Raw genomic sequence first — 18,939 nt, forward strand, 5'->3', positions numbered from 1 at the left:
GAAACTCGACGGCTTCCTAGCATACGGCGCTACTTTGTGGTTCCCTTCGCTACTTTCTCTACCGCTCGTAGAGTATATTCGTAAGCACTCTGTTGACAGAATCCCAAATATGCTCTTCGTGACACAACTCTTCGACGATATTGTCAAGGATTGGAGCCAAGGATTGCGTTTACCCTTTCGTCTGTGGGACGAATTTCCTCGTTTGTCACATTATGTCCCAAAAACACGACCTCTGTTGCAGAATAAACGGACTTCTATTCATTGATCCGCATATTTCTATCTTTCAAGATTTGTGATACACGCTCTAGTGTAGTGTCGTGCTCTTCTTCTGTTGCGCCATGGACTAAAATATCGTCCATGTGCATGATAACACCTTTAATCCTCCTGAACAAATTCTCCATCTCTCTTTGGAACAGTTCCGGTAAGGATGCCGATCATCAACCTGCGGAACTTATAGACCCCGCTTCGTGCAACAAAAGTGGTTATAGTTCGGCTGTTTTCCTCTAATTCGAAGTGATAGTATGCTGCCTCTAGATCAATCTTCAAAAATTTCAATAAAACACCTTCCTAATGGATGTCATAGCTGCGTCGCTGTTGGGCATAGGGTAATTCTCGCGCTTGATCGCCTGGTTTGCAGCACGCATGTCGACCCACATCCACCTTTCGAACAGCTACCAAGGGTGATACCCAGGTCAACGGTCCTTTAGAATTGTCTATAATATTTTTCTTTAATAAATCTTGGATGGCTACTTCGACATCCGCTTCCATGGACACAGGTAGGTGTCGGGCCACTTGAACAATGGGAATGGTTTTGTTTATTTGAATGGTGATATTTGGTGGATTTTGTATCCAATTCTCAATACTCCCAATGCGAATGCTGTACTTTTGCTCAGGATATTTGTTTGCCCATCCGGTGCTACCAATACGTGTGCCCAAACTTCTGACTCGTCACCAGGTATTTTGCTTCTGCTATTGATAATGTTGGCTGGGGATCCCGAGTCCATCAATATGTCCATGATCACTCCACCAATTTCCAACTTCAACACTTCGTTCAATTGTCTCTTATCATAGAGTGTAAAGATTCCTTCGTGGTTGCTGTTTCCTCGAGAATACAATGCACGGAGACACGTATCAGTCGTTGCTCGGAGTCTTCTCGTTGCCGTCGACGGCAGCATGCTTTAGTGTCCTTTATTCCCACAGCTGACATATTGCATGCTTAGCTGCACACTTATCTGTCTCCTTTACTAGATGTCCCGCGCGATTGCAATTGTAGCATCGTCTACCAGATACAGGATTGTGAAACTTCTCGGGTCGCTTCTCTACCAAATACAAATATGTTAATACGGAATGCTCTGATGACTTTTCGAGGACACGTTTTAAGCTACCCTGTACCTGAAAAAGGTACAGTGTCAAACTGAAAGTGTACCTTGATGAACTTATCTTATGCTGTTTTCGGTTTTAAAATCGGCAAATTTAAATTTTAAATGGCAGCACTGAAAACCGAAAAATCAAAAATTCGCGTTTCTATAGCTACTGTTTATTATTAAAGAAATTTGAAAACGAATAAGAGAATTTTTTGCTTTTTACGTGTTGTTCAATTTACTGATTATAACATTATTTTCAGGCATCAAGACTCACCAGAATGTTCATGTTTTTCGTTAATCCCAAAATTGTGTGGAAATGCGAAGCTAGTTTATTTATTTTTTTAATGGAATCCTTTAAACATGTTACTTGCTCCAATCCTCCGGAACTGTTTTTGTAGACATTAATGACGTCTCGGATTAGGTAGGATTTAGCGGAACAGTTCCGAATATGCTACGGGCGGCTATTGGATTCTAGTAATCATTTTACTATGAATAGGATTTAAATTTATAACAAGTCTCCTGACCAAGTATTTTGGAACCAACGCATCAATAACTCCAGCATTCGACATCACATGCAACGATATGCCAGTGCTGCTATATGTGGTCTCAATCCATGCACCTGAAACGATGTTGATGCAGGAGGTTCGTCTTCGTGGCCAATTGCATGGAGTGTAGCAACTTTTTCACATTGATGGTGGTCATTTTGGTAAGATAAATGATAAGTTGTGTTTGGTTTTCACGATAACCAAATAATTAACTATGCAGTTGGGATTATAATTAACTAGTATTTTTAGCTTCAATTCTATTAGAAGACTAGTTCTTGAAATTTATTTTTCCAATCACGAGATACTAAAAATGGTAAAAGGCTAGGTTTTAAGACGCAGTTACTTAAACGCGATGAAATAATTATAACAAGCTTATTTCTTTCAATTGTCCACAATGGTTTTCAGAAAATGTGATTAAAAAATTAAAAATTTCAAGTATGAAATCATTGCTTCCTCTTCCAAAATTAATATTTAAAATTAATATTTACACTTCCAGATATCATTGCAAATGAGCGTGTGCGTATCACAGCCGTTGAAAGGGTAATGTTACTAATTACCAATCTCGATGCTTCAATAGTGATGTTTCAACGAGACGGTTAACATCACTTTTGTAATTTTGAATGGGCCGATTGAAACTTAATATAAAAATATCTTAAACTTGGGTAGGTAATTTAAATATGGACTTTATGACGCAAGAACTCAAAATATACCTCTGCCTAATAACATGTTAATATCACTGTGTGTCATTAGATTCCAATATTTTGACATAATACCAATTACCTACTTTTCTTGAATTACCATGGGCATATATAAAGGCAAGCAGTTTGATGAACTGTTGTCACTAAAACTAAAAGTCTACGAAAAGTGCGTAGGGTGGCAAAAACTTTCCGAGTGGCGTCGTTAACATGACTACTTCAAGTAAGATTGTTGTCCATTCGAAGGCCAAGATATAACATTCTTTCGGTTATTGGGCCCTCCTCACCAACACAACTGATCTACGACTGAGCCAGTATCACTCCAGACTTGCAAAATATGATCGCTTGTGTTTCCATCCATCCATCCACATTGATCAACCAATCAATTTCCTCCAAATATATAAATTTACAAAAAGAAAGTTTAGAAAAGCGTGGAAGAGGGTCATATGAGCAAGCAGAGGGTTTCCCGACGACTTTAAACTTTTGTCTTCTACCTCAAGGGTCAGGATTTTTTGACATTTGAAATGCCAAAAAATGAAATGAAATCACCTGAGGGTGCAGATAAGCTCAGAAACGGAATTCCGTTTTCTTGCATCCCTTTTCCGGCTGCCCTTTTTTCTATTTTTATCTCTCTCTAAAACGGAATGAAAACTATTCCGTTTCGTGATCAGGGTTGTGTTAAACTCGAAGAAAATCTTCCGTTCCACAAATATTTGACATTTCGTTCCACAGCTTCCACATAGAGCTGTCAACATTGTTTTGACTGTTGTTACTCTGAATATAAACATTTGATATTATATTATTGCTATTAGATAGATTTCAAATAGTTACAAACAAAAAGTTAATGTTAAATCTTTTTTGTACCACTGTTGTTCCAAATCTTAGGAAAAAAAAAGTTTATTCAGTTGGTATAAGGACAGACATGCAATTTGAAGACAACATATATGTGTAATTAAAATGACGACGAAAATAAGTTGTTTTGAAAACGAGTGCGTAGTGTTCCAGTTATGACCTAGTTCTTGTGGTGGTCAAGTTTCATTGCATTATAGACTGCTTTTATGTGTATCAAAATTTATTCATTGGCTACCATTGTGAATAACTTGCAATGGACAAGTTCATCTGAAACCTTTTTATTAGATATTAAAACTCTAATCATTGGCTTATTGTGTCGCAGTTTTCCCAATTGTAGATAGTAAAATTAAAGTCGTTCCTAGCAAACAATCGTGCATTCTGTTGGTTAATTTGATCTGCATAGTATCAGTGAGTAGTTGAGGGATATAACAATATAAACATTCGCGATATTCTAATCTGTATCTGTTTCTCATGCTGAAATATCGATATATCGTTTTGCATCACCTGCTAGTAAATATATCATGTTGCCTCATGTGCTTTAGTAAAATCATTGTTTTGCCTCACCTACTAAAGAAGAAAATTGATGTTGTTTATTTCTGTTTACAGTTTGTGACCAACGTGTATTTGTTCCTGCTGTCCAACAATTCGCTCGTTCAAAGGCAACAAACGGAGGATAGCGAATCGCTACCGGAACAAACGCAAATTCTGCTGATCGATCGCTATACTCCGGGCTGATCGTGGTCCGGCACAAGATGCTATACCGGATCTACGCTTGCACGGGAAATTGTAACATACCGAAACCGAATGAGGGGGAAGATGCATCAAACGGTGCGGGTAAGTTCGATGGCGAATAAATATGAAAAATCATTACTGACTTCCGTTCATTGCAGTATCGTCCCCACTGGGCTACCGACCAACGTGTAATTGTTCCTGCTGTCTGAAAAGTCGACCGGACTCGCTGGATCAAGTACCAAACGGGATACTGAGTCGCTACCGGAAGCGACACCAATTCCGCTGAAATCTATCGTTTGTGTGTTACCACGAACCGCTATACTCCGCGCTGATCGTGCTCCGGAACGAAATGCTACACCGGTTCTACGCTTGCATGGGAATTTTAATCGTACCGAAACGGTAAGAGTCAATGTCCATCTGCTTCCAGTGTGCGGCAATGAGATTTCAGCTCGCCGGATACACCACGGCCGCAGCTGCTTGTAGCAGGTGAATTTGCTCAACACCATATTACGTTTAAAAGCGACCCAGACCGCCCGAAATGTCACCTGATTTGCTCTCTGAACGCGTTGCTCATCCAGAGTTGCTTATTTTGGCTATTCGCAACTAACCTACACTGGATACAGGTCGTTCCTGCATCCGCCACCCGTGGACGCGCTCGATGGCTCTCAGCTGAGTTTGTGTATGTATGTGAGTATCAAATAATATCACTTTTCTCAGAGATGGTTGGACCGATTTAAACAATGTTATACTCAAATGAAAGGTGCAACATAGCCATAGGCTGCTATTGAATTTTATTTGGATCTGGTTCTGGAGTTATGAGTTGGAAAGTGCGATCGCACATGAAATTATCTAAACCTTTGTGCTTTTTGCATATAAAGAAATACTATGCAATCACTCCACAAATCAACTTTTCAACTGAGACTCGGGGGCCGAATGTCATAATCCATTCGATTCAGTTCGTCGAGATCGGTCAATGTCTGTGTGTGCATGTGTGCACATCTAGGGGGAAGTGGCCCAATTCGGACCGCTGGCCAATTCGGACCCCCAGCTGTTTCTCAGCTATGGTAATATTATGAAAAGCGTATATATCATTGTCATGGCTGTCATGTAGCTCTGTTTTATATCACAAAATTTTGCGGTTCTCAGTTTTCGTATGCGTGCGCTGGGGGCGAATGTTGTTTTGGAGCGCTTTTTTGAAAAATGTGTAAGCCAAAAAACACAATTTTCGTTGGCAACAACAATATATCAAGTCAAATGCATTATCGTGATTTTGGATCTACTGGATAATATCTTTTATTTAATATCTTGTTTTGGGAGAGACTATCAACTGTTTTAGTTTAATTGGTGTGTGAATAATAGAATATGGGATGAGCTTGTCAAATTCCAGCAAAAATCCGCATTGCCGTCGACGGGGGTACGAATCGATGGGTTGACTTTCTTAAGGAAAATATTGGCACAGAAGAACAGTTCGGTGACGGGGAATTTCGATTCCTGCACCGATTAATCTATGACTTAAGGAAAGCGGTTGAATTGCAAGGTAAGAACATTACAAATTAAAAAAAAAAAATTTCACTCGTTACTGATGTCTATTTAACAGATAATCAAAACACCCAAATGCTACAGATTTTACAAAATCTCTCAAAGCGATTTAGAGCACCAGTTACGATAGCGAAATAAGTCGAATTCTGGTGTTGTGTGAAAGTTCTGGCCGGTTGTACCAAATCATGGCCAACATTAATACTTTGTCCCTGGCCCGTGACATTCTACCGAATGCATTTGTATTCTTGCGATCCAGTAACTCTCAGTTGGCTGCTACCGGCGGGAACCCACTTAATTCAAATTTCCCCTCGGTTGGTACACGAACGTATCTGGTGTTCGCTTGTTCCTATTGGACAACGGGCCGTATGTAGCACTAGTGGATTGCACTGGAACCTCGACAACCGGGCTGTTTGGTAAGCACTTCGAACACTCACTCTAGCCAGGAAGTTCAAATTCAATCAGAGAGTGCCGTACTTTGGTTAATGGGAACGACCCCGAAGGATATGTGATAAGAGTATTGCCTGCAACTGAAAATACGCGTTCATGTCAACGGGCTTTTAGGTGCCTAATAAAATTCCCTCATCTCTCTGTATGTTGCTTTATTAGATATAATACAAATATATTGATATAGAATGACAATATTTTATTTTCTTAAAGTAAAAGTGTCAATTTCTAGCTTTTTAGTAATACTGTTCAGAGAAATTGACCTCCGACAATTAATCGGCGATCGTCTTCACATCTAGACATGTAAAATGATTTAATTTTCGCGGGAAACCGGCACAGCATTATTGGTTCGTTTATTTGCTCCGTCATTTTTCGTTCCGGACCCTCCGGAATATCATCGCCAAACTCATAAAAAGTTCCATCATTCTTGGTGACGTTGTTCTCTTTTAGCCAGTCAATAGGATCGACATAGTTCGGTGGCATAAAATTCGGGTTAAGATGACCCCACGGAGATTTCAATACTCGATCGACAACATCTACTATCAAATCTTCCAGCCGATCAAGTAGCTCTTTGAAAGTAATAACGGGACATTCACCCTCAATATAACTGTATTCTGCTAAATCACGGCGAGCAAGACTCTGCTCTGCACGGTAACTTTGAGAAATGCAATAGTCGCCCAATGCCGGCAAACAGGTTTCCATATATTTTTGTGAGCTTTGCGTCAGGAATGCTTCCGCCCTAAAATGTATTTATTGTTTGAGCAAATACTTCTAATGCGAACATTTTTTATTTACCTAAAATAGTCCAGTTTGAACAGAGTCGACCCTCCTTCAACTTGTGTTTGCACCAGCGTCGGCGGCGTTACCTCCGTGTAACCACGTTCATGATAATGCTCCCTAAATGCCATCATAATGACATCTCTCATCTTGAGAATCTTAGAAGTATTTTCGCCTCTAATCATAATGTGTCTGTTATCGAGCTAGACATCAGGATAAGCATCCTCGTTCAAAATAGAATCTGCCCCACCGGCCGGAGCTAATCCAATTAGCTACCAATAATCAACGTGCAGCTCATGTCCACCGGGAGCGGACTTACCTTCTGGAACCTCTGACACAAGGTATCGCTGAGAACGCTTTTCAAGAATTTTCTTGAGCTGAGATTTGGCTACAGGGTGATTCCGATTTTGCATCCTTAGCGTTTACATAAATTCTTGGGAAAGGTTCCTTGCCGGCGTGCTTCATGGCTTGTAGGATTGTTTTGAAGGGTTTTTCCGCTGTTCCATCACCGAACTCGTCATCGCCACGCTTTTCCAAGGTGTAGAGATCGCCTGGAGGTGGTGAGAAAAATTGGATCAATATTCAATTATTATTATCCATCACCGTTGGTTGAATTTCAGCGGCCGTTCACTTTCCGGCAACGTTTGTTGAGTGCCGAACAGGGGATTGATTTCCGTTTCATTCTTGTTACTACGAGTAGGTTATGCTTCTTTTACCATCTCAGCATAGATATCAGTTTCGGCTGCCAACGTCGGATGGTAATCTAACGAGAAGAGATTATAAATTCAAAAAAATTTTATCTTAAAGAAACCACCCAACTTACCACTAAGAATTGAAACTTTTCATAGTTAGCGTCATACTGTTGAACTTCGCTGTCCAAGCATTCCTGACATTCTTCCGGGTGTTGTATGTGCATCTACGCCCCCCGGAACGAACGGTCGGGGTGAAACGGATAGTAGATTCTTCGTATACCACTAACCGTATCGTGGGGGATAAAACATTCCTTCTTCATAGCCTCCAACAGTTCTTAGTGCATCTGGTGTAGGATAAATCGATTCCAATTTTGAATTAGACTGATCAGATTGATGTTAGCAATGTTGCTTCGGTCCGAAGAAAATATTAACCCCAGGGCAGCTTCTTCCGGAAAGAGAATTCCTTACAACAGCAGTGCGTAATGGGTCGAAGTGACAGCTGCTATCTAAACCAAGACTATTGAAAACTATAGGTAGGATTATTCAAGATTAGCTAAAACTAGTCGAGATTATTTTGGGAATAAAAAAGTTCACTAATTTATTTTAGTCCAACGTTTAGAGCGATTTCCCCCTAGGGGTGTGGATGTTTTTTTATAACCGTTGGCTGAATTTTCGTGAAAAAGTATGTGTCGCCACGCGATGGAAGTACAATGTACGATTATTTCAAGTCAATTTGAATAGCTTTCAATAAATATTTTCTTTGATATTTCACAGGTGCCATTAGGAGCCTTGAGGACAACCATAACAACTGGGTGACTAAACAGAACAGCGGGACATTATGATTTAGAGCAACACACCACCGTTCTATGAATCGTTGGGGTTTGCACCATGCGATGTAGAATAATATAGTCAATGAGACAAAATAACTAATCGAATGATTCACTGCGTATAGTTTTTCTCATGTTCCCAATCTTCTATTGGCAGACAGCCGCTTTAAATAATCGGTGCAACGTCGTAACATTATTTAGTGGATTCTTGGTGGAAATGTGGTGCTTCCTGCCGATGTTGGTGACTCGAAGGCAAACCGAATAAAAGGGCTCCAGATTGAAACAGTTAAACATATAGGGTAGATGATTTAATTTTTCTCAAACTATTAGGGTGCTACACTATGTTCCGATGAATATACTGGAAGAGGTAGAGATTTTGTGCGAAGTAGGGATACCAATTTTTTATCCCATAATTTGAACAGCAGACGATGTGTTCGGTTAGGTACAATAGATAGGCTACGATGATATAAAGAGATGTAACCCTCTCAGTGGGAGGCACGATTCTCGAGAGTCTAAGATAGAATATTTATGCAACTTCACCCGATCGAAGTGAATTATAACTCTTACAGAAACATGGACAAATATATTGCGAATGAATAAATTATGTTTCTAAAGTAAATTGCTTTATGTATCGAAAGAAAATATCCAGTTAAGTTATAAAAGTTTGCCCTCTTGCTTTGGAACAATTCAGCAGTTTAAAACTCTCTTAAAATTAGACGTGCACACTCTGGGAGCCAAAAGCGATATACGAAGAATAAACTGAATCGTAATGACATTCTATAGAGAAAAGAAAGGAATTTGGCTTTCTTTCATTCATAATCTTTAGTAAAAACAGCGTGTGGTGATATTTCATTCGTTTGTCTATTCCTTATATAGTTTTAGTCGAATAGTTATCAGCCAGCTCCAAATCGCATTATGGCACGTTGAAATCTCGTATCGAGGGTATCCATTTCCACGTGTAGCCTTCAAAACTGCATGATCGCTGGTCCAAATAGCAGCTGTGTATCAAAGATGCTAACACGTTTCACTCGTTGTAATTTCGTAATTTGTATTGCCATACAAAAGAGCCTTCAACTGAAAGAGTACAGAAAAGAAACAAATATCAAACTGAATTTATTGAAAAACCCCGGGGCGGTGGATTGCTCTCGAGTTGCACTTTCTAGCAGAAGAGCAGGCCACTGGACGTGTTTCATTCCCACTTCTGCTAGAAAGTGAAACACCAAGGCAATCCACCGCCTCGGTGTTTTTCAATGAAAAACGACATGAATGAGTTTACAAATGAAAAAGTATTATATCTTCAGTACAATGGAATCACTATCAGTGGGAACCTTGTTTAAGCTTCCGGGGTGAAGTCTTCTCACTACATGATCTTCTTATTGGCTCCTTAAAACACTACATAAGATCTTCCTACACTAGTTTCTAATCTGATTTGGATTAATCGAATTACACATCATAATTACACATCATAATACCAATACACAAAGGTGATTTATTGTTCGCAATAGAATAGAATTTATCATCAGGCATTATTTCAACCGTACATCGCTCATCAACAATTTGTCATTTTTGTTGACATGGTGTAAAAAAATATCCACTCTCGCTAGCTTACTATTCGGAAAAACAATAACAAAACTCCACAAGCACTTCCGGAACTTTTTTATGCTCCGATTGTAGTGAAAAACTTTTGCTAATATATATTTTTAATTGCAGAAAGATTTAAAATGTGATTGAAATTTTCGTTTGCTGCTTTTAATACTATATGTAAACAAAGTTTTTTATCTCTTTCTGACTGGTAACGCAACGCATGATGACACACGAAAGAAAAATTGATAGGAGAAAAAGAGATGATCGATTTGTTTTGCTCTGGTTTAGACATATGCACAGGGTTGAACATAAGTTCCACTGCGATCCACAACGTCAAAACGGAACGGAATCGGAACGGAATTTCAGCTTATCTGGGCCCTGAGTCTGCGGCATGTCCTGGACGAGCGTAAAGTATTTCACATTATTTATCTTTACAGCGTTCTAAGTTTGAGAAACCAAAACTTTCACTCAGTTTGATTCCGAGTCTCCCATGTTAAATGCTATTGAGCGCCAGAGAAAAGTAACCAGAACCTCGGTAGTAAGGAGATTGTTATTAAAATACGTACGACTTTTACGGGTGCTGTTGTAGTACCGTATTCGTTTCTGTACCTTGATTGATTATTTGCGTACAATGGATTATTCGGTTAATATTTTTTTAGAACTTTGGAGATAAATGGAAGAACGCTCATTGGTCGAAAACATATGGTTAGAATAAATAAATTTAATGAGTTCAACTCTCTTCAATTATTTATTATTATTTCTTCATTTGTAAAAAAAACACCACCTGATATCAAGTAAGAGCATTTTTTCGTTTTCGGTGGACACTACTGCCGACCCGAAGAAAATAGTTGAGTCCTTCGAATAATTTTTCTTGTATTTCGACATGATTCACATGTGATCATCCCACAAGATGCGAGGTATTCACCTTCTAGATCCCAGCTGACGTACGTAGCTGCGATGATCCTGCAGTATCTGAACCGTATTATTATCTTCTAGATCATTATATTATCTATCATAAATACAAACTACTAGTGGTAGAAAAACTGTGTTAAGTGATGGAAACTATTACTTTGGGCAGTACTTAGTTGCAAATGCTACGACATGATAGCAGCTATCGTGGTGAACCTCCTTCAACTGATTCTATGCGAAGCACTTTAGTTGAATTTCCTGAAATAAGGACGAAAAAGTTTTTTAATATTTTTCATTCCATGAAATAAAATATATTTCCGGAAAGCGAGGTTGAAGTTCCCAAGTGCAGAAACAGTACCTTACCTTGTAATACAAGGCCTACAATACGATCTATCCCGGATGCTGGCGGTTTCCGTCGAATGGAAAAAAATTAACGGCAAAACATAAACAAATGTCAAACATCAGATCTATGCACGACATGCTTTGATCGGTTCTATCTAATCGCGTTGCCATTTCATATTATTTTGCAGTATTTGTTACTTGTCAAGCAAAATTCGTACATAGGGTTCTTTAAATCTAGTTTTCGGTGAACCAAAAAATGATGAGCCTTTTGTATGGGACCTTGGCGTATTTAATTTGTATTTGTCTCTACTATGCGTTGTATCACGGATCTTTCAAAATTTGATGAAGCTGATTTTTCATACTGTTTAGATTGCTTTTGAACTTCTTCGATCGTCTTTCCGAGCATTATAACATCATTTAATGTCAAGTCTTCCGTCAACAGTTTCTTGCGTAATTCGGTTGCCTTGCAACCATGGACGACTTGATCGAACACCATATAGTCCACATCAATAAAATCACTGCGATTTGCCTAGTCTTGCAATCTGAAAACGAACTCGTGGAAATGTTCATTTTCTTCCTGTTTCATCGCAAACAAATGTCTCTCAAATCTTTTGTTCAGTTGTGGTGCGAAGTAGTTTTCTAGTGAGGTTACAGCCGATTCATATTGTAAAACTATTACTTCTTCCGAATTTTCTTCGTCGTTTTCAATCTTACTCGCCCGTAAGAATCGATCAAAAGCTTTCCGCCATTTCATCCAATCATTTCGCGGATCGGCTCCCATTTTAAATGGAGGCATCGCGGATGTATCTAAAACAATTCGTTGGTTTCCAGAGAACAATTTAATTTTTTCATAAATTAACGTGTATCTTGCAAAAACCCCTTCAGTATTACAAACAACACAGAGCCTTCATGGTTTACTTTTCGGACTTTTACAAATAATCACGCCCATAATTGCACGTAGCATCTCGGCACTGTGCCTGAAAATTGCACGTAGCATCACTAACTTTGAGCCCAATCATCGTTTGCCGCTTCACCTGATACTAACTTTGCAACTAGTATCTTCGGCACATAGCCTGACCTTGCACGTAGCATCATTTGCACTTAGCATAAACACATTGTACGTAGCATCATTTGCACGAAATATCGACATTACACGCAGCATCTCTAGCCATGAGTCACCTCCTTGCTGTACCCTATCTATTAATAAATCGAAACATTATTATAATACTCAACGAAATGAGTTGTGAGATCTCCCACTGCACAAAACAACCTCTCCCAAAATACTCCTTCCACGAAAAAAACGCTAATGTCCATAATCAGCCTCCTGGCACCCTATACCATCATATGGAGTTTGAGAGCGACCAACATATATGGGGCGTTATAGCTATAAAGCCCCAAACAAAGAATTATGTTCAGCACTATACACGATATTCAAGCATTCCACACGACGTTTTGCATCTTGTGGGATGATATAATATCATCTTATGCAGAAAATCAACATTTAGTAACTAATTACAGCTTTTAAACATTCGATTCAAAATTTATGTTTTGATTTTCATGGCAGTGATGCTGGCTGTACAGAGACGTCGTCCTTGACAGGGGGCTGTCCATAACACCATTATATTGAAACACACCTTTTCCCCTACAGCGTATTTACGGCTCCGCTCCTTTCGGACTGTGCCAAATCCCTGCTTCCTGCTTTGTTTGCCGAACTCCCAATAAGCCAAATGAATCTGTGTGTTTCGGAGAAAACCTGTAACTTCTCAACTTACCAATTTTATTCCTCATCGCCATTGTATCGTTTACTTCCCACGTTGTTTCTCGCTCGGGTGATACCGCCGTTCTCCTCGACGGTCTACCTAAGAATCCCCCTTGCTTCGTGTCGTTCTGCTGTCGAACCCGTTGAATACCAGTTTACCGAATAACTGTCATCTGCTATCCTCCCTGTGACTGATAGTTCTTTATAATCTTTGCGTTGCCAGTATTGCTATTTTACACATCGTTACAATTGCCGCGAAACAGGCACTCCATCGCCTCATTATCCCGATCTTCGCTTATGCGAGTTTTGTCTATCGCAACGTGTTTTTGTGTCGTTACTCCTACGGTGCGTCCTCACCATTCTTCTGCATTCTTCTCATCAACTAATTGCTGGCATTCACCGCTAAACCAGTCCTCGATTCATCTAGTACCTAGTACAGCCTCGGCAGTGCTACTGTGCTACCTAAGGTGGTTCATATGTTGCTCTTGCCATCCTCACGAGTAGCGGAACCTAGCTGCTCATCCGTTGGTAGCGCTGTCTAGTTGCTGCGTGCATCTCTCGACAGCGCGATCGTGCTCGATGTTGAGCCTTGGCGTCCGTATTCGGCGAGTGTTGTACACCTTCGACAGTTTTGTGCGCATGCAGACCGCTACCAGGTAATGGTCCGAATCTATCTTCATACTGCGGTCGGTGCGAACATGTGTGATTTGGGAGAATTGTGCGTTGATTAGAACTTGGTCGATTTGGTTCTCAGTTTGTTGATCAGGTTATGGGGAAAGGCGCTTCCCAAGTAACAATTGAAGTTTTATAGCACGCTAAAAATGCAAGCTAAGTTTTATGAGTGGCTATAACACTATCATAAAACCAGAATTGTTACTAGGGTGAGGATTACCAGTTTTCAAAAAGCTGCGAAATTCACGCATCGTTGTATTTTATCTCACTGAACGAACTATTGGGCAATCTTAAATACTTCCCTACTCACAACAAAAGGAAAAACTTGTCCCTAACTGGATTTCGGATAATCAACTTCACTTGTCGATGGTTAACTGTCAAAAAAGACCTGCTCTATGTATGTCGTAGTATTTAGTGTATAATATTCTATTTGTTGCTGATTTTAAAACATGTTTAGGACTGTGTTTTAAATACATGCAAAGTTTTCAGCACAGACACTTAGATCCGATAGACTGGGGAAAAATAAATTTGAATGCAGTAACGTTGAACGAATGGCGAGATATGAATTTTAAACTGAATAGAACATCCGCTAAAACTGCTGCTGGGGAAGCAAGTTCTAGTTTTAAAACTTTCAGTTTTATATAATAGAACTGTCAACATTATGAATCTAAAACTGAAACACTCCTGAACATGCTCTTAACCTCTTGGAGGTATATAATTAGGAACCATTCATAAATTACGTAACGCAAAAATTGCCCAAAATTGCCTCCCCCATGTAACAAATTTTTCCATCCCCCCTCCCCTATTACGTAACAAATTCCAAGAATTTTTTTTCTTCGGTTAAAAATGTGTGACGTAACGATCTAGCTAACTCCCCCTTTCCCTACACCGAGCAAAATTTACATTGAATTTCCATAAAAACGTCTTATGAGTTTCAGACATAAGGATTTTAAATGGATTTTATAAGTCTGTCTTATGATTTGGAGGGGAAATTTTCCAAATCCATCTCTTATTATTTTCATAAGACAGTCTTATGAAATTTATGAAAATGTCCGGTTGAACGCCATAGGTGCCCATTTATGAAAATTACTGACATTTATAAGCAGAAAATATAGTAGAAATAATGATTTTCATAGAAAAAATAGTACATTTCTCGATCGTTTTTAGTAGACAAAAAATCAACAGTAAAAACAACCTTGAGAGGATATTAGGTTTTACACCAACCGACATAACCCCACAAAATGAGCCGGGTGAACTTCGTTTGACAATTCTCGGTGGTTTGCTTACATGGGAGTTACGTGAGTTTGAATGTAACAGATGGCCACTAGTTGCACTCGAACTCACGCAACTGACAAAGTAAACAAACCACCAAGAATTGTCAAACATGAACGTCATTCATCATGAGTTCATTAGTGTGCTCATCTTGTAGAACTCAATTCGGAACAAATGAACCGCCAAGTGTAGATCCCTTCAGAAGATTGAAGAGAAAACTCTCATGAAATATTAAAATTTGTGAATTTGCAACGCTTCGTCAATATTTCCTGGGAAACTGGGCTTAGACAACTGAAGGATAAATACGCGCCAGACACTAATTATATGCACAACTTATTTCATTTCAAATAATCGGATATCTTCTGTAAAAATCATAGCAACGTAAACTGATTTAATGTTCACAGTAATTTATTGAATAACATAAAAAGCAATTATTTAAAATTTTGTTGCAATTTGACTAAAAATCTCACTTCTTTGGTTTCAAACAGCGGTAACCGAAAAGTGCTGGACTGAAACTATTAGCTCCTGGTTGACCGTCCAAGCCAGTACTGAATTCATAAGAAACAATTATGAACTTTTCACAAAAGAGACGTTTATGAAAAACAAAATATAATTTTATAGAATCAATAACAGATCTCATATGGGTTTCATGAGAAAAACTTATGAAATTCTTAAACGCATATATTGGAGCGAAATCATAAGACTGTTTTATGAAATACATTATTTGTGCGTCTATGGAGTGCAGGATAAATGAATTCATAAGCCTGTCTATGACATTCGAAAGCGTTCAATGACATCGTCAGAAGGCTGGTTCATATGCCGAAACTTATGAAATTCTCAGATGCTTTTCGCTCAGTGTATGTCACAACTTGTCGTAACCTCTCCCTCCCTAAAAGCGTTACGTAATTTATGAATGGCCCTTATCGAAAGCGTTACATAACACGTTGGTCGTTGTCATTCGTAATGGTATGCAGATTGTTCAGTTCGATCCCCGCTTGCGTAGTACGAGATGTCGTCGATTCTCAAAAGACGCAAAGCAAAAAGAAGCGAACACGTATACCAATTTAGATGTAAAATACAAACAACTAGCGGCTCCGCTAAGCTCACACATAAGGCTACATCAAAATGAACGAATTGAAAAAAAATTCACCATGGACGTTTTCACGAATTATGAAACAATAATACGCATGTACAACTTTATTTTAATTCTTTTACATAACAAGCCTCCCTTATTTCCCAATCTTTCGTTTTATGCTTTTAACCAGCAAACTTGTGCTCACATCCTTTTTCGCCTTTTTCGACTCCCTCGAATCACCGGAATCCGGCACATCGTTATCCTTCAGCGGCCTCTTCTTCAGTTTTTCCTGTATCAGTTTTTCCATCGCCTTTGTTTTCTTGAACGCAGGATTCGTAGGATCAATGTTGTACTCTGCCTTCTCATAAACGGCCTTGAAACGATCATCATCCAGATCCAATTCGAAATCATCAGCGGCCAAGCTATGCTGGCGTTGTTCTTCGATTTGTTTCTTCGTCTTTTTGAGGATGCGTTTTCGCTTGGATTTCGAAATGGTTTTTAGGTCAATTTCATTCTCCTGAATCCGCTTAAGATTGAAATGGCTTTTATCATCTTCTGCGTCATCCAGAATCAGTTCCAATTCAGCTCGCTTGCGGACAACTTCCTCGTCACTTTGCTCCTCCTGTTGGTGGTTCTTTTTCTTATCCTTCTTGCTCGGTTTCTTCAAGTCGAACTCTTTCTCGTCAAATGCGCTGGCAAAAAATGGGTCATTTAGATCTACACCGTACGGTAGATCTTCATCGGAACTCTCATCTTTCGCTTCCCCATCGCTGTTCAGTTCGCCTCGTTTTTTCTTCTTTTTCAATTCCTTTCGACGTTTCTTTTTCTCTTTCGACTTCTCCAATATTTTTTCAAATGGATTTACGTTGTCGGATTTCTTTTTTCCTGATTCAGATCCGGATTCTTCGTCGGAATTGGTTACTTGCTCAACATCTCCATTCACTTTCCAAGTGAATTCCATCTCTACCTTTCCGTTCCTCGCAATTTCGTCCTGTTCTTTAATATCACCTAACAGAGCTTTGTATTTGGCAATCATATCTTGTTTTTTCGATTTTTTGGAATTCTCATTCTCATTTTCATCCGACTGTTCTTCGGATTGGTTTTCATCTTGATCTTCATCTTCACTGCTGCTGCAGGCGACATACTTCTGCAAATCGGCATTGGATAGTTCGTTCAACTTACCGCTTCGAACTTTCTCGTTGAACTCCTTTCGTTCGACATCATTTTCATCCCATGTCAACTCTACCTTCGCCTGGTTTAGAGCTGTTGTAGTGAAAACCCTCGGCTCATATTTGCCAACTTCCGGAAGTTCGCTACAACTATCTTTTGGTTCATCGTCAAATTCCATTTCGTCCGGAATAAATCGTAGATCGATTTTGTTGGCAGTACTCTCGTATTCGACTCCATCGCACTCTTTGTACAGCTTATCCGCCGATTCGACACTATCACACTCAACAACTGCATAGTAGTACTTAAGCCGGTTCAATTGATACTCACGCAGGCGTTCAATTTCCTTTTCCTTCCTCTCTTCTTCATCTAACTCTTCCTCGTCCGAATCATCAGACTCAGCAATTCTATCACCGGTTAATTCCTGTGGTCCCTGTTCTTCTTCTTCCTTCATGCGTTGCTTGCCAAACTCGGACGGGTAAATCTGAAATTATAGTCGAAAGTAATCAAACATGCTATTGTATAGATGAGAGCTACATACGGTAACACTTAAAATAGTAGATCCACGCGGAAGAAACGAGCTCAACATAACCATTATGTCCACTGCTCGGATTCTATCCCAGTCTACATTACAAAGCGCTAATCGTTTTGTAGAATCATCGGTACGCTCAGCATCTCCGTCCAGTTCACCCCAAACATGATCTATGAAAACTTCATCATCTGCAATTTCCTCGCCGTCAGAATCATCATCCGAAGAACTATCTGAGGTAATTGCTCCCTCTCCTCTTGCGTAATCAATTTCCAAATCTTCCAATCGGGATTTTACCTTGTCCGTCATGGCCATAGCCTTTTCTTCTTCGTCCAGCTCGGGAGCATCTGAATCGGAACCGCTTGGCCCTTCCTCCGATTCACTACTAGCATTTTCCTTTGAAATCAAACTGGCGCTCAACTTTACAGACTTCCGCTTCTTGACTAAGGATTCGGAAACTTCCCCTTCATCCTCACTTCCGGATGATCCCAGCTCGTAATATTTTCGCAGTTCGTCACTTGCGTTCTGCTTCACTTTTCGACCATACTTATCCACCGTATGCTTCACGTTGAAGCGTTCATCATCGAACATAGACTGGAAGCGTTTGTCGATTTTAACCTTCTTCTCCTCCCGTGGGATCCCCTTGAATCGAGGATCGTTGACCAAGTGAACAAATCGTTCATCGTTCCAGATCTGTGACGGTTGCCCGCTACCGACCGTCTGTTTTGTGCTGGGCGACTTGGCTGATTCATGACCAGCGGAGTTCTGTTTCTCTTTATTGGTTTTGGCCATGGTATTGTTTTGCAGACCTGTACTATAATGAGAACACTGACTTGCCACTGCAAAAAATGATCACAATCGTAATAAATCAATGATCACGGATTCCTCTGGTACGATTCACACCAAAACAAGAGCATGCGGCTCGTATGGTAAACGCTGTTCAAAATAAATCGTTGACATTTGCGCCTCAATGTTTTGTTATTTATTTTCGTGTGGGGTAGGAATTCGATATGTTGCCGAATGTAGGGTCGGGGGGTGTGTCACCAATTAATTTTGTGCTGAAATGTAATACTAAAAAAACCAAATAAATTTCTACGCTATATTTCACCCTAAGGAGGAAAATTTGGTAAAAACCAAAATTTCTCACTAGGGTAAAAACCAAA

At 39.6% G+C, this 18,939-nt stretch overlaps 2 protein-coding genes, 1 long non-coding RNA gene and 1 pseudogene across 3 annotated transcripts; 1 reads left to right on the forward strand and 3 right to left on the reverse strand.

The window, feature by feature from the left end:
- Positions 1 to 4,597: 4,597 nt before the first annotated feature.
- LOC131680947 (uncharacterized) lies at positions 4,598 to 6,236 on the forward strand (annotated as a pseudogene).
- Positions 5,804 to 8,337, reverse strand: LOC131685265 (asparagine--tRNA ligase, cytoplasmic-like). The gene is made up of 3 exons (XM_058968869.1): positions 7,772 to 8,337; positions 6,967 to 7,711; positions 5,804 to 6,910 (listed from the first exon to the last, which is right to left on the reverse strand). Exons 2-3 carry the CDS (start codon positions 7,131 to 7,133, stop codon positions 6,421 to 6,423), a joined length of 657 nt encoding a protein of 218 aa, XP_058824852.1. The 5' UTR covers positions 7,134 to 7,711; positions 7,772 to 8,337; the 3' UTR covers positions 5,804 to 6,420.
- Positions 8,338 to 9,309: 972 nt separating this feature from the next.
- On the reverse strand, positions 9,310 to 9,928 carry LOC131685268 (uncharacterized). Its single transcript, XR_009304765.1, has 2 exons — positions 9,796 to 9,928; positions 9,310 to 9,541 (listed from the first exon to the last, which is right to left on the reverse strand). It is a non-coding gene; the product is annotated as an uncharacterized LOC131685268 (long non-coding RNA).
- A 6,267-nt stretch (positions 9,929 to 16,195) lies between these two features.
- LOC131685269 (ESF1 homolog) lies at positions 16,196 to 18,709 on the reverse strand. Its single transcript, XM_058968871.1, has 2 exons — positions 17,789 to 18,709; positions 16,196 to 17,731 (listed from the first exon to the last, which is right to left on the reverse strand). The coding sequence occupies exons 1-2, from the start codon at positions 18,566 to 18,568 to the stop codon at positions 16,235 to 16,237; spliced, it is 2,277 nt and encodes a 758-aa protein (XP_058824854.1). The 5' UTR covers positions 18,569 to 18,709; the 3' UTR covers positions 16,196 to 16,234.
- Between the last annotated feature and the right edge of the window lie 230 nt (positions 18,710 to 18,939).

This window comes from Topomyia yanbarensis, chromosome 2 (assembly GCF_030247195.1).
Source record: "Topomyia yanbarensis strain Yona2022 chromosome 2, ASM3024719v1, whole genome shotgun sequence".
NCBI classification, from domain to species: Eukaryota; Metazoa; Arthropoda; class Insecta; order Diptera; family Culicidae; genus Topomyia; species Topomyia yanbarensis.

Excerpts from the sequence above, each read along its gene's own strand:
- LOC131685265 (XM_058968869.1), bottom strand. The coding sequence starts at position 7,133 with ATGATTAGAGGCGAAAATACTTCTAAGATTCTCAAGATGAGAGATGTC. Across the intron at positions 6,911-6,966 it reads TTCAAACTGGACTATTTTAG|GGCGGAAGCATTCCTGACGC; the intron begins GTAAATAAAAAA and ends AATACATTTTAG.
- LOC131685269 (XM_058968871.1), bottom strand. The coding sequence starts at position 18,568 with ATGGCCAAAACCAATAAAGAGAAACAGAACTCCGCTGGTCATGAATCA. Across the intron at positions 17,732-17,788 it reads CTACTATTTTAAGTGTTACC|ATTTACCCGTCCGAGTTTGG; the intron begins GTATGTAGCTCT and ends CTATAATTTCAG.